The following is a 15890-nucleotide window of genomic DNA, read 5'->3' on the forward strand; positions in this document are numbered from 1 at the left end:
TTCCCATTAGTGTTCGGGTGCCTGTCTGGGCACTGCCCCCGTGATTAAGGAGACCCTAATCCAAAGCGCTCTGCTAGCCAGGGGCCATGCATGTACAGTGTCAGTGCTTCTTGCAAGAAGTTCCTTTTTACTGACAACAAAAGGACATGTCTTTAGTATGTCTTTTTCTGCTGCATCTAGTAGGTACAATAGTGGCTTGCTCAGCTGCCACACAATAGAAATCAGGGGTTCATTTGAATTTTCAAGGTTGTTGAAAATGCCTTTATTATTTTCATCTCTTCCCTTTCTCTCCCCTTTTCTTCTCCACAGACAGGTCAGCCCCCAGCAGAGCCTGAAAAAGAGCAAAGAAGAAAAGAAGGGGAAATAAAAAGAAAACAAAACAAAAGGAGAAAAAAGCCACGCGAGGTAGCGTTAGCATTTCCCTGCATCTGAAACTACTTATTTCGGTTTCACGCACTGCAGTTGCGTGCCCTCGGCCTGCCCGGCGGGGAGGGTGCAAAACACGAGCATTTACACAAAAAAATGGGAGGGGGGAAGAGGGAAGGAGGGTTAAAAAAAAAAAAAAAGGAAACCCCGCAATTCTGCGCTCATTTCCTCCTTGCGGTGCGAATGCACAAAGAGACGGGGGGCGCTGTGGGGAGGGAGGGGTTCCCCCGGAGGCGGGGCCGGGCTGGGCCGGGGCGGCCGCGGCGCCGGAGCAGCAGCAGCAGCAGCGGGAGCAGCCGCCGGCAGCGGCGGAGCGGGAGGCGCCGGCAGCCGCCGCCATGGAGCCGGGGGGCAGGCGCGGCCGCGCCGCCGAGGAGGGCCCGCGCCCCGAGGAGGAGGAGGTGGACCCCCGCATCCAGGTGAGGGGCGCCGCGTCCCGCTCGCCTCTCCGGGGCGGCGGGGGGCTTAATTCTATCATTTATCTTAATAGGTATATAATGCATGTCATAACTGTTATAATGATTACCTCTTTCCCCCGCCGTATTTTTGCTTTTTAACGCGTACGTACGTACACAGTCACATACATCTCTACGCATACATATATTTTATATACGTGTATATATATGTCTGTGCCGGGCGGCGGTGCGGAGCAGCCCCGGGTGCCTCAGCGCCCGCCGGGCGCGGAGGGAAGCGGCCCCGGGGCTCCCCAGCCCTTTGTTGCTCCGGGGCCCCGCGCAGCGCTCCGCGCCGGGCACCGCTGGGCGCCCCTCCTTCTTCTCCTGCTGAAATCCCCCTCCCCTTTTATTTTTGACCATGACAGCGTGACCTTGCTCGTGAAACGGGGCTGCTGCTCAGAAATTCGAAAATGGGGGAAGATATAAGGGTTTTTTAATTATTATTTTTATTTATTGAAAAAAGGAGCTTCAGTGGAATATGATGTTTCCTTTTGATGAATGGCTTCCGAAATGCTTTTTATTCTTGCGTGGTTTCTAAACAAAGCTTTCCTCCCCAAAATCATGTCTTGACCAATTGCCTGGTGCAAACTTCAGCATGCTGTGGTCCCTGAAATGAAATGTATTTTTAGGTCTCTGCAGATTTATGGCTTTTGCCTCCAGCGTTGCTGGGACCGTTTGTCATGAGTGAATATAAGCATGTGTGTACATTGATGTGAGGATGGATCCTTGGCATAGGGCCTTCCTTGCTGTAATTGTCATTCTTTTCTCCATTGTGAGCATTTCTCTTCCAGGGCTGAGCAGAGCAATTGCAAAATTCACAAAACATGGTTACACAGAGCTAGGCCCTCGTCCAAAAGCTACACGGTTACTGCCCTGATTTTGAAAAGCTGAGCTCCATTAGTGCCTGTTGATCTAATTTTGGCCTTAGGTTCTTCAGCTTGCAACGTGTTTCCACATACCTGATTTGCACGTTGTTGGCAAAACAGCGGGGTTTTTTAGGTTTTTGTTTTGGTTGAAAAAAACCCAGGCTGCTGTGTCTGCCTCTGTGAGAGCCATGACGTTCTTAGCTGTACAGTAAAGGCAATTAGGTAATTTCTGTACGAGTGTCGGTTTCAGAAAACATGGATATGCAAATATGTATCTTCCAAATCCTAGGAGGTGGAAATGAAATTGGACCTCTGATCATAAGAGAACTAAACTGTTGCAATTAATTCCTTTCTGATTGTAACCAGAGCCATTCTCTTGTAACCTAGTGGGAGTTGCTCAAGTGACAATCAGTTTAGTGTTCGGTTTATACAGCTAAATGTTTCAAGGTGGATTCTGTTACACCTGTTGAAAATTAAATAACGTTTGAGTCGGAGGACACTCCTGCTGAAGTCGTGGGAACTCACATGGAGTAACATGTTGCTGGAATAAAGGTGGCTATTGAAGTCTGCTCCTGAGGGTTGCTTTTTGTGGTAAGAAAGTAATTAAGAGTGAGCTTTGTTTTTACAGTAACTTCATTGGTGCCAACACCACCTCTAGTAAACATTTATTCAAGGGATTTAACACCTTTGTTTTTGCTGTTAAGAGATCAAAATGTTGGCATGAAAGCAGACAAAGTAAACGTAATTGTATGTCCCATTGACTGGTTGTTTTAAAATGGTTTGCCAAAATCCCGAGTAAAATGCCTCTTGTGCTGCAAGACATGTTTCTTATCAATGCTGTGCTTTCACTGTCTATCTCCTGTGATAGTACTAACTTTACACTAATCCTTTTGGGGAGGGTGTGTGTATCTCACTGGAAACTGGCAGATACTGATTATTGATTAACAAGACAGAACTTACTGAACCTTATGTTTATTTTTAATAGTGAGGAATAAGCCAGAACAGGAAATGTACTGCCTTAACATAAAACTGTAGAGCTTCTCTGGTTATTTTTCTTGCAAGTAGCAAAATAGAAGACCAGCAGTGAAGTTATTCTGAATGTCTCAAGGTTTCCTCTTTTCACTGAATTTGTAAGCCACAGCCCTTGTGAGCTTTCAGTGAGGATGCTGAATGAGCCTTCTCAGACACTCAGACGTGTGGGTTTTTTTCCCCCCGATTTCTTAATATATGTTTGACTTTTTTCTTTCTTTCTAGGGAGAGCTGGAAAAACTGAATCAATCTACAGATGATATCAATCGCAGGGAGACAGAGCTGGAGGTACAGAAGCCATCCTTGCATTTTCCTTTTGTGCATGTGAACAGTATTTTTGAATGGGTTCCTTCCTGAGTTGTGCTATTCTGAATGGTGATTTGGCAACAAAAGTCTGATGATGATTTTTTTTAAAGGTGTGAATTGAGCTAACAGCTGGAACAGAAAGGGAGAAGGTTGAAGGGATGCTGACAGTGTGAAAACCCTATATGAAGAAACCCACACCCTGCCACTGCCAAACCCTATTTTTAGATTTTGAAACTAAACTTAGGCAAGTTCTGTTTTTACAAGTCACTGGTTTTGTGCTCTTGTGATTATAGACAGTGAAAGTTTATTTGGTTAAAGGTCTTTGCCATACAATTACCTGCCAGAATCTTCTCTGTGGTGGCTATTTTTTTTAGCTGGTTAGTTTTGCCTTTTTTGCCATTACTTTCTGAGTCAGGAAGGTAATGAAGGGAAGTTGAAGGAAAAGACTTCCTAGTTGGAAAAAGAGGTTTTCTTGGACACTTAAAAATCTAATAGAAAGTTCTTAAGAAATTGTTTCTAAAGCCCAAGATTTGAGCTTCAGCTACTTAGTAGTTATTCTGGAAGTCTCACCGTTATTGGTCTAATAACAAGTCAAAACAAACTGTCCTAATTTGGTGTCTAAATTTTCTTTCGTTAACTGCAAAACAAAGAAGGTAAAGCCCGTGGAAGTTTAAGATGGATTTGCAGCTAAAGGAACACTGGCATAAAATGCTACTTCACATCCTAAATAATTTTGATAACATTACAGTATTTTGAATACTATGTCAAAATATGCTGAAATTGCAGTGATGAGCATACTTTAAAAGTACGTCTACAGATTTCTGTTCTTCATCTTCAAAATGTCAAAGTCTGTGTTTGCCCCCCACCCCTTGTATGTGTGTTTTTGTGAGATGGGTACCTGGAGCATGGGTTGGTTCCTGGTAGTACTTTAAAATACTGGGGTATCCACTGTATGCACCAAACAGAATTACAAGATTCTGAACTTCTTTGGAAACAAAGCAGCCTTGTCATGTGGCTGTTTTCTTTGCCCTACTCTTTGCATTTTCTGTGCTTTGTGTCATGTAGATCATGAATTTATTGGCAAGTAAACTTAGTGGAATGGTGGACTCTTTGTTATGCAAAATTAAACTATTTCAGCTGTGAAAACTGTTCAGTGTCACTAGCTTGATTTAAATGTTATGGGTGAACTTTAAAAATTGGTATGCTATTCTGCAACAATACCAATTAAGTGGGCTTCAGGACTCTTTGTATACACACATTAAAAAAAAATCATTATATATATCTTTTCAGTCTCCTTATTTCATGCTGAGGTACTGAAATTGAAAGATGGTGCTATGGATAGTTGCCCGAATTTCATTAATCTTGTCATAACCTTGCATTGAAGACATATTATGAAGCAGATAGAATAGTAATCATAATGCAAATGCATACTCATGAAATAAGTTCCAGTGATTTAAGATGGGATTTTACTGCTTGGTTAAAATTATCCGTGTGTTCAAGTGCTTGTAGAGTCTGGAGATTTGTAGCTACTGTGTGTATGACACATGCTGAGCTCTAAAGGCCGAAAGGCTCCTGGATATATCATTGTAAATAAAAGAGCAGTGTTTCCACATTAGCTTGATCTTACATTGTTGCTTACTTTACTTAGACTAAGAAATACTAAGTGTCAGATAGTGCAGAGAATGGTTATATGATGCTTTCTACCTCTGTGTTTACTGCAGATCTGTGCTTACTGTAAGCAGTGTTTGATGGAATTAAGTTGAAATATTGTCAACAGTGTGCTTTCACGAATGTTTCCTCTTTGCCTTTCATCTGAAAATCTTACTGGATTGAAGCCAGTTTGTGTTATCATGCAACTGCGTAATTTTTAATCTGGAAAGATTTTCATTACTTTTAATCTGCTTAAATTTTGAGGAAAAATGCAGTTGCAAGGCTTAATTTATATGAGTGTTGATAAATGTGTTTTAAATGGACTTAAGACCTTTCTAGAGGAAAGACGTTAAAAAACAAAACAAAACAAACCGTCGGTTGTGGTTAGAAGAAAATCCCTGCATTCATACTCTGGACAAGAAAAGAAAGCTTTGCCAAGCAGCCTTATAGGATAAATCCAGAGTTTGGAAAGGGCAGTTTAGAACTGGGATCATTCTGCTTAAAAGACTTCCAAAATCCTTGAATGCTGCTGAAAACATGGACCTCTGGAAGAGCCATGCTGAGTTTGCCTTTGAAGATTTGCTATTTTGGCTGTTGTTAGCTGCTTTGGGTCCCTTTTGCTACCCCTTTGTAGTTTGTGGTGTTGCTGCTATTCCAAGATATTTCATTAGAAGAAAGATGTGGGTGCTTTTTTTTTTTAATCAGACAATGGAATTATATTTATTCTACTCTTCTGTTGTTTTCTTCATCTTTTCAATATTTGATCATAGTTGTCTTTAATGGGAACATAGACAGTATCATTAGGCTATGTACAGCACAAGATGCTGATTGCCAGCTTCCTGTAGCATTACTTTGTAGTCCATACATTCCCAGTGTTGATTTTTTTTTTTTTTTTTTCCCCAGAATAATCTGGAAAAGCAACGGGAGTGTTTGAGTAGAAGGTATTTCTTTGAAGGAAGCTCAGAAAAAGGCACCCATGTTTTTGTGACTTGATGTACTCTCTGATAAAGCAGGAAGAGTAACCTTGTGGGATCTAAGTACTGAGAGTCTGTTCTGGACTTCCTGTGGATTTGCACAAGTCACTCTGAATGGGACTGCTGACTGTCTCCAGTTCCCATGAGCCAGAAAAAAGGGCTGTAGGTCTTAAATGCTTCTGAACCCCATGCTTTTGTTCTTGCTGTGCCTCAGGGCTACATCTGCAAAATGGAAGTAAAAATGCTGCTTTACCCGATGGAAATGTTATGGGGCTGAAATCAGTAGAGGCTTCTAGGATTTTGAGACTACACTGTCATGGTGTGGCCATAGACATGTCCATGTTTGAACAATGTGGAAAACACTGGTATTTGCTGCTCACAGAGGTGATAAAATGGGGAATTCTGTTCAGCCTGCCATTTTTATTTTATTTTTTAAAAAAAATTCTGTACCCAGAGTACCATGTGATCTGCTTTAAGTTGATCAGCCTGCCTTTCTTTATCTTTTAAAATAAGTTTTGCACCCAAACCACCTGTGAGATGGGTGGATTTACATGCATGGCATGACTTGAACAGATACACTGAAATTGGCTACATCTATTTTACTTGATATAATTACTCTTTTTTTTTTTTTTTTCTTTCTCTTTTGACCTATCCTATTAAATCCTGGAGAAATGTCCTGACCTGATGATGCTCGCAGCCTGTTCAGGAGTTGCGGAGCTGCTAAAGGGCGCCGAGTGGCTGGTAGTTACATGTTGCGTTAATGTATTGCCTGTTAATGAATCTTTGATTAGGCTTGATTTAAAATCCATAATGCTGCTCATACTAAGTGCAACACCGAGCGTTTCTGACACAGCAAAAGGATGATAAGGGTCCTCTGAGGGATTTAACACTTGGCTTTGCTAATGTCCCTCTTTATCTTTGAAGTGTCTGTGAAGAGGTGGGGGAAACATCTTGCAGGGAGATGCAAGTATGTTTTGGCCAATTGCAAGTTAGAGTTGTGCCTTGCTTCTTGACCTTTTTTCCTGTTTATTGGAAATGCATCTCCATCTGAACTCACATCAGGAATTGCAAATGCACTTGACAGATGTGCATGACTCGCCTGTCCAGCTAACTCATGCACATCTTTGGCTCCTAAAGTATAATTTGGTTGTAACAAATTCACTCAGGGACCCTCTGGCACCATTGCGGGAAGGGGAAATATAACACATACCATTAAAGTTACCACTGAAATCCCAGCTATCCCAAATGCGGTTTTTGTTAGAGAGAGTTTTTGTGTTGCTGGAGCTACGAGCTTGCCAATGTTTGTTAAAGGGAGATGACTGCACATGAAAATCAGAGCTGAACAGTGCTGCTTTCAGCCATGCTTGTTATAAGTAGGGCCTGATTAGGATCCTTCTTGTATGCTTGCCTAGATCCTCTAGTTCTGATCTGCAAGATTTTGTGTTACTTTTAGTGCTGGATTTATCCTAAAGATCACCCTGGGTTGGCATTGGATGGAGTCAAAGGAAGGGAGTGTATCACCTGTGGTGCTCCTTCACTTGTGAGCCTTGTCAGCATTTGAGACCCCTCAGAAGGGGATGGGATATTTTGTTTAGAGTTGTTTTTCTTACTTCCTCACTAAAATGCTTGTTTGGGGGGTAAAGCTCAAGCTTTCGACTCTGTCACAAGCAAGAATTTTAAGTAGCCTTTTTTAAAAAGTCTTTCAAGTTTTAGAAAAATGGCCTGTCAGTGTCAGGAATCTCATTCTGAGCATGCCTGCTCAGCCTGGGGAAATGTCTGTCTGTAGAAACATCTGCCGCCTTATCAGCATCCCTGTGCGGCGTTTTCCAGTGTCCATAAAACAGCCCGCAGATAAGGGAGGAGCAGCTCACTGGCTGATGTTCTTGCTGATTTTTGGAGTGCGATACACATGCATGACTGATTCGTGCAGCACTAGCAGGACAAATCTTTCCATGTCTCTTTATAATCTTGTTTCCATAGGAAATGGCTCCTGTGTGTGGATTGCTTGTTGTTTTGCCTTCTGCTTTCATCCATGAATGAGTAAGGAAAAGCTTCTTCCTCTGCTATGGCTCTGGAAAGATTTTGTGGCCCGAATGAGTCAAAGGGCTTGACTTGATTCATGTTCGTGAAGCAGAGAGAGGTTTCTAGTCTGAGGGAGGGAAGAACGGTTAGTCAGGGAAATCTTGTTTTGGAAAGAGCGCCCAGTGCCTTCCCCTGTCTGCTTTCCTCTCCCTTCATTTAAGAGGACTAAAAATACCAGTGTATTTGTAGTCTCAGTCTGTAACTGCAAGCAGGAGGTTAAGGCAAATACCAAATACCAATTTTTATTGTTCTTAGATGACAAATTAGTAGCTGTGTGGAAAAAAAGACTTTTCCCCATGCTTAAAAATTGAGACGTTACTTAACTCCTTTCTTGTACTTTGTTTTTTAAGTTTGGTAGTCAGTCTGGTTTACTTGAACTGCTCAGGCACCTGAGACGTTAAAAATGTCATTAACCTGTTCAATGCTCTGAGGTAGATTTCTGAGCACATGCGTGTGCATCTATCTTTGTTGTGTATGTAACTGGGCAGCCTGTCTGCTTTCACACTTGGATGTTGTTAGTACTGATGCTGTTTTAACTTGGAAATGAGCTTTTGCAGCTGGTAGGTCTCTGTAGCAGAGGAAGGCAGGTGTGGATACTGCCTGCCTCTTAGAAATGGGTGAAGCCTGTCTCTCGGTCAGCAATTTTGTTTCCCATGCACCTCTCAGGCTAGTTTAATGGGTTGTCAAAGTCTCTGCACACCAAATTGTCAGAAAGGTCATAGGACAACCTTTGTAAATGAAATTTAGATATGCTTGGTATTAAGATGCTTCATACCCGGTTGATGTGTTAAGTTAATTTTAAAAATAAAATTGTTTGAAAATACATGCTTCATGTGATGGGCAGAAATGGTTATTTGCCTGTCATCTGGCATCTAACACCAGCTTATCACCATCACTCATGAGAAAGGAAAACAAGCGTGCTTTGTTCTCCAACAGGTGCAGTGTAGGGGTAAAATTGTATTTTAGATTCTTTCCATATTTGAGGGTGGATCTCCAAAATGCTGTGTGGATGGTCTGTCGTTAAGTGTGGTCCCTTTTTTGGTGCAGTAGCAGATAACTGCCCAACAGCAAATTACTGGAAACAAAGTCTGTTTTTAATAATAAACTATTGCAGCGAAAGCATATATAGGGTAGAAGTCTAGCATGCTCCCTAAAACTGTGCTTGTGAAATCTGTCATTTGACAGAAGTGCTAAGGATTTCCAGGAAGAAAGTTGATGGGAGTGGAGCTCTTGCAGCTGTAGAACAAGATGTTGAAAAGTAAATTGCCACTGTTCACATGATTCCTGAAGTGCTATGCCTACTAGAGCATGTGTATGGCAAACACCTAGGTAGTGACAGTCTAGTTACTAAGACTGTAACTTTCGGTGAGAAGTTTCAACTGCTACTTTTGTTTTTGCACCTTGCGACATGAATTGAGAGTAAAGTGCCTTAATTGGCTTTTGTCCAGCTTTAAAATGGTTTATCACAGTCTCTTCTGAGCAAATAGGAGGGAGGAAACATTGGAAATGTTAGCCAGTCTGCTTTCAATACCACCTTTCTGTTTGCAAAATCAGTAACCATGTGTTCTTAAAAATGATCGCGGAAGATTATGAGCGAGTAGAGGGGAAAATGTGCTTTTGAAATGTTGTCTGGGTGTTTGAGATGTCTTTTACCAGTTGCATTGCTTCTGTTACAGTTTATCTGGTCTGTGTATGTATTCAGTGCAGTGGTGAGAAAAAAACAACAAACCACCATGTGTGTTTTTCCAAAAAACCCTAGAAATGGTGAGTGTGACTTGTAAGGTTTGTACCTAAGGCTGCATACTTGCTTTTATCAATAACTAGTGTTTCTGTTGGGAAAGCATCATCTTTAAAGCAACTGAAATAGGAAACTAGGAATTGAGGACTGTGCTGGAAAAGTTGCATGGCATATGCTGTGCTGTCTTGGTTTTGCTCATGGCAGCAAGTTGCAGGAATTGTCGCTGTCTCTCTATTACCCATGTGCTAGGGAAAGGTCCGAATGAAGCAAGAGTTTGTCAGTTAAATAGTAACACTTGTAGGGAGGCCCATCGCACCAGAGGATTTGATCAGTAAGTTGAAGGTGGTGTGGTTGGCTTCCTAACACAGATGTAAGGCCTCTCTTGTGCTGGGGACCATGGACAAACTGCACTGCTGTGCTGTTCCTGAACTTCTAAGTTTTTAACGTGAGTGTTCTTACAGAAAACACCATCGAGAGGATTTATAGCTTTGAATCACTTCACATGTGGGTTCAAGTGTCTCACTGACAGTAATACAGAAAGCCGGATGTAGAGCAGGGAATAAAATTGATTCCCAAGTTACTGCCTTGACCACAGGCCCACCCTTCCCATGAACCACAGATGCACTTTTCAAGTCATGTGAGTAGCAAGTGCACCAAGCCCAGTGCTCCTGGTGCTTCTGACCTCTTCAGTTTCACATGAAGAGTAAAAATAGCTGCTGCACCTGTATTTCTTATTTGAACTTCCCTAGAGGCACCTGCCAGGGGAATTTTGCACAGTCCCAAGGGGGATGACTTTTACAGGTGCTCTGCCAGCATGCGGCAGGGCCAACACACTGAGCTTGTGAGCCACTGAGCTTGGCTGAGTGTTTGCTGGAGGGAGCTGTGCCCCTGCTCATGGGAGCTGTTGCCAGAGCTCCCAGATAGGAGCCAGGTCACTGTGACCATGACAGCTGAATTGGTTTGGACTGAGGAGGCTGGGTTGCCGCAGGAGCACGCACGGTGTAGATACACAATGTGGGTTCGTTTGCTTTTGTAGTGTAATTGGGGCTAGTGGAGAATGGAAGTGGTGTGTGTAGTGTAGGAGAGGGCATGGGTTTGGCATTACACCTTCTCGGAGACCTCTGCATCTGTGTCCAAAGAGGATGGCTGGAAACCTTTGGTAGGGGGACTGGTCCCAGAAGAGTATGAGCATCTGCTTATTCTCTCATGCAGAGGGTGGCAGAGCCTGCAGGCTGGTGTTATTGACAGTCAGGAGCCTGAGAAATAATGTAATTTAGAATAAGTCATGTGATGGATGACATGGGTATAAAGTTCTGGGGTGTTTTGGTTTTCGATATTGTTCTTCACTGGAAAAAATGAGGATGGTTGGACCAAAATAGCCCCTCAAAATAGGAAGTAGGCATCTTTTGGGGAAAATATAAACTGGAAGTTCACTCCAGTATATTCTTCAGCGGAAGCTCCCTATTCTGTGTAACTAGCTACTCTGTGATGTGGGGCTGTGCTTATGGGTGGACATGTGCTTAACCATTTGCAAGACCTGTGCCTCAGGTGCCAGTTACAGTTTAGTAATTCGTATGTGCTTCAGCTGAGTTGGTGGGAAATTAATGAGTATGGAAGTTGCTGTTAGTTCACTGCTCTGTCCTTGGTGTTCTTAAGTTTATTTTTTCTTTTTTTTTTTTTCAACTTCAGGTGGAGACTAGTCCTCTTTTTCCTATTGGATAAGCATGTACATAATTATTACATGAATAAATTTGGGGTAGGTCCCTAAGCACAGATTAGGTAGTGATGGTTTCTTTGTTCCAAGTGCTTATCTTACAAATGTGGAACTGAATTTTTTGATCAATCGCTGCATAGGGCTTTTTTTACTTAATGTGTATACATTTCTGTTTTTCTTTAACTATTTGCTTTCCACAACTAATATGCTAATATGTAACTTTCACAAAGAAAGTGAAAAACAAACTTTCAGCCTCACTCATTTAGAAATGAGTTTTTAATTTTGTTCCTGCACTTGCAGGAACCTCTTTTTTTTTTTAAAAAGTACTTCATTACTTAACGTTTTTCTTGCAATATAGCCGTCAGTCTTGCAGTCTTATTTCAGTTACTTGTGAAACTCATTTTGAGCAGTGAACCATATATTGTCCAGTACTTTAATTGGAAATATTCAAACTCTTCTCACTGAGAAAATAATTGACTTGATACATACTGCTTGAATGATACATTTCAGGCTTTCACTAAGAAACGAGATTATTGACTGGATTTAATTTAACAAAATAGTAAGTTAATGTGCATTTAAATCACGATTTTTGACCTTGTTACCCATTTGAATACTTCCTTAGAATAAATTGGAGTATGTTAAGAATCTAAAGCTATTTTCAGTGGACTAAAATTTTACCGATGCTGGTTAAGGTTTTAGATAACACTAAAACAAACAAACAAACAAACAAAAAACAAAACAAAGAAGCTTTTACTGAAGTATGGTGCTTTTTCTGTAAAAACTAATGTATTAAAACAGTGTTTTCCATTTCTGAGAGCATAGTGGTAGATTCCAATGTATTTTAATTCTTCCAATGAATAAACAGTTGTGCATTCTAGAAATTCTCAACAATAATGACAAAACCCTCCTGAACTAGAACACTTTAAGTCAGCTGCTTCCTGATAATCAACATGTCTCTCCAGCAGTCTGTGTAAATCCTGCTCTCTAATTAGAATTACAAGGCTTGTTAAGAGCTCAGTGTGGCCCTTCCTCTTCATCTCCTTAAATCCTGGGCCAAGTCCCAGCCTAAATTTGCATCTCTGCCATAATTCCATTGATCTGGAGTCTGTGTTGGGTGCTGAGATTGAAATAAGAATCACTTTGCTTAAAGGTGTAGAAATTTCAGTGAAGCAGAGAAAATACTTTGTTTCAGCTAATCATGTAAAGAGAGCAACTCATCCAGTTTGGAAGTAGATGGAATTTACTTTTCTTAAATGCAGTAAATGATAACAATCAAATGGAAAGAAGGTTTCCTTACTGCCTTGTTACAAACCATAGCTGAAAAGATGGGCTTTTACAGCAGGAAGTCTTGCCACAAGGACCTGGAAGCTTTTTGCTGCTATTGTAGTAAGTAGGGTGTGTTTATAAAAGGAAAGAGGAGCTGACTTGAAAATATACTGTGTGGGAAGTGTCCGGTTCTTCCTGCAGGAAGCAGATCCTGTCCATCCTCATTTGCTTTGTGAAATGGTGTCTCGGGGGGGAACAGTACTAGAGGTGTGATGTGCTAAGGTTTAGGAGATGCCGATTTGCCAGCCTGCTGTGGGGATTTGGCCTGCCTGCTAGCCCCATTCTGGTGTTGTCTAGATTGGATATCTTTGCCATTGAAGTCCCCCTCAGAACTTCTTATGCTGCTGTTTGCCTCTCACCGAGTAATTTACAAGCTATTTCTCTTTGAGAAACCCTGCCGGAGGTGACATCTAGCACAGGCTGTGTCAGGCTTTGTATAAAAGCTGTCTCTGAAAGACAAAGATGTGATGTTCAGGCTGCTAGCTTTCGGATGTGGTTCTGGGTTCCTGTTATTCCCTCTACTGAAGAATTCTAGTTTGGTCCAAATGCCAGTAGCTGTTTTGAATGTGTTGGCACGTGTGTGAATCTAAAGAGCAACATGAAGGCAGGAACAAACAGGTAGAAATAAATTTTGAAGCTCTAATCTGTCTTTGTCCTTTCTTCCCTTTCTGCAATGTTTTGAAGGATGCACGCCAGAAGTTCCGCTCTGTGCTGGTTGAAGCAACGGTAAAACTGGATGAACTGGTAAAGAAGATCGGAAAAGCTGTAGAAGACTCTAAACCTTACTGGGAAGCTCGGAGGGTGGCCAGGCAGGTGAGAACTTTCTGTCTTAGAAGTTTGTACTGGTAGTTGGAGAGCACATACCGATTGCATTGCTTTCCTGCTATTAATAACATCTTAAGCCTGTGCACTTGGCTGACACTGGTCTATGTCTCGTGTTGCGTGTCAGCTGTGTGAATCGATGGCAAAAACGTGTTTCTTCACAGCCACAGCTGCACATGTTCTTCAGCCTAGGAACAGCTAAAGCAGACACAAACTATCAATAGCAAAAGACTGGTTCTGTTCTCCCCTCATTATCAATGGCCTTTCAGAGCCCTGCTCTTTGCTATCAATAGTTGTAATTGTTTGAAAATACAGTGTAGACTTCGTATATCTGCATTTTCTTCTTAAAGCAAAATGCTTAGCAGCGAAATTGCTGTTGCTGGAAGCTGCTGGGCAAGAGGCTGGAGTGGGGCAGACCTGGGGAATCCTGCAGGGTTTGGTACTGATTAGGTTGTGCTGAAGCAGAAATGTGCTGAACGTGGCTTTAAAGTGTGTTGATTTTGGGAGAAACTGTCATCAGGACCTTACCTCCCTTGCCCCAACTACTACTGGATTACTGATAAGCACCTAAAATAGTGGGGTTTAGTTGGCAAGTGCCTGTGTGGCTGAGGCAGGGAAGGATGAGGGGTGGAAATAAGGGTGTGATCTACTGGCTGCAGGGAAAGTGAGAAAGCTTGCAAGATGTCAGACAGCTTCTCACCTTAGGGAAAAAGTGGCTGGCAGTTGAGTGTGTGGTGGCTTAGGCAGTGCTTCTGCTTGGTGTCTGTGATGGGCTCTGCTGGTGTCAGAGGCTTTTTGTTTTTCCCCCCAAGGGGGATGCTGTTCCTGGGTGCTACTTCTATTTTCTCTTAAGGCAGGGAGAGGCAGAAGCAGGGGAAGTTGCCTAAAACTGCTGCTTCTGTGGTTGGCTGGAGGGATGTGTGGAGTGGCATCCCTGGCTGGGTAACCAGGATGCGGTTGTGTTCGAGGGGAGATTAAGAGAGAGGTGGAGTAGCATGTGTGAAATATATGAAAATTACAGGAGAAGGATTTAGTTTGTTGAAATAGGTAGGGGATGAGGTTGAGGGATGAGAAAAGTAGTGTAGGTGTGTGCCAGGAGGCAGAAAGTAAATTTGTAGGGTAAGAGAAGGGAAGAGGATACATCCTCAGAACAAGGCATAGAAAAGGGAGGTATGAACGCAAGCTTCATGGCTTTGAAAGCTGATGAAGCAGGAATTGGGTTGATGGGATATGGCATACAAGATAATGTGTGACCATGTTGATCCTTTAAATTGCACGTTATTGTTTTGGAGCTGTTGTCTCAGGCAGTGGGAATGATGTGTGGGGGTTATTAGGCTTAATCCTTCAGACTAGCAGCAGCATGGCAAATAGGTAAACTCTGCTTCAAAGCACAGCAAGCGTAGTATCTACCACTGATCTGTAACTGCTCTGAAAGCAATCCCTGCTCGTGGGGCCTATGGTGTGTGCTAGAGATAAACCAGTAGTGAGCTAGAGAAAGGGAGGAAGTTAGTAATAAAATAAGATCAAGGAATTGTTTATATTGTGTTAATTAGTATGTTCAATTTTTAAAATAATAAAAAAAAAATTAAAAAATCTCCCAAACACTGCCCCAAGTATGATCTTATACCTCTATTACTATAAATAGCTATGTAAGGCACAGAATGCATAGGTCTTAGAGTTATACTTGGAAAAGTCAGTGGTAGAAATGTATGCTCTGCTGTACAAAAATCTGTGACTTTGAGGTTTGTAACATGAGGCACTGGGAGCAGTGAACTTTGTCCTCTGTTCTGAAGTTGGCAGCAGATGTCCTGAAAATAGTGGTGTGAGGGTGTTTTTTTTTTTTTCTTGCATCTTTGCTGCCACTGAAATCCATTCAGTCATGCTGGTTCAAAGGTGCTTTGCAAGAACACTAAAATCTCAAACCAGTCAAGGCCCTTAGATTTGTAGAATCACTACTCCAGTATTCGGCATGCATATTTTTCTCTCAATCCATTCTGACATTAGCTAGGTTTAAATACTGCTTGTCCCAGATCTGCTAATTTGCTATACACTCAATTACTTTTGAATTCCTTGATAGCCTTTTTGTTTGTTTGTTTAAGCAGGGATTCCCCTTCTAACTGTTCATTTCACTTTTTTTTTTTTTTTTTTTTAAATTTTGTGTTATGGAGCAGGTCATGGAAGAGAGCTTCCTCTTTGTATCTGCTCAGCAGACAGAGCTGGATGATGGTCTCTTGCTTCCCTTTGGCTCTTTGTCTAATAAAATCTTGAAGTAGAAAAGGCGAGGGCCAAAGAGGAATATTAGCATTGAAGGGCAGTGAACCTATCTGGAAACTGCCTGATTGGAAGGATTGACCAATCGTCGGTAAAGCATTTGTTTAACCAGGAGCAAATTTGCTATATTAAAGGAGGGAGAAGGGGTGAGTGGGTAGGGAAATACGAAGCTGGAGGAATGTACCAGAATATTAATATGTTTAGGTGCCAGTCTGCATCTTTCTTTTTACT

General features: G+C 41.9%; 1 protein-coding gene across 1 annotated transcript in view; it reads left to right on the top strand.

The window, feature by feature from the left end:
- The first annotated feature begins 764 nt into the window (after window positions 1–764).
- Window positions 765–15890, top strand: part of SH3BP5 (SH3 domain binding protein 5) — a 53367-nt gene continuing 38241 nt past the window's right edge. Inside the window, exons 1-3 of the mRNA XM_086468270.1 lie at window positions 765–845; window positions 3002–3064; window positions 13251–13379. Of these exons, the coding sequence (XP_086324396.1) occupies window positions 765–845; window positions 3002–3064; window positions 13251–13379 (273 nt within the window). The remainder of the gene's footprint in view (window positions 846–3001; window positions 3065–13250; window positions 13380–15890) is intronic.

The sequence above is a fragment of the Leptosomus discolor genome, chromosome 7 (assembly GCF_034619465.1).
Source record: "Leptosomus discolor isolate bLepDis1 chromosome 7, bLepDis1.hap2, whole genome shotgun sequence".
Taxonomy (NCBI): Eukaryota; Metazoa; Chordata; class Aves; order Leptosomiformes; family Leptosomidae; genus Leptosomus; species Leptosomus discolor.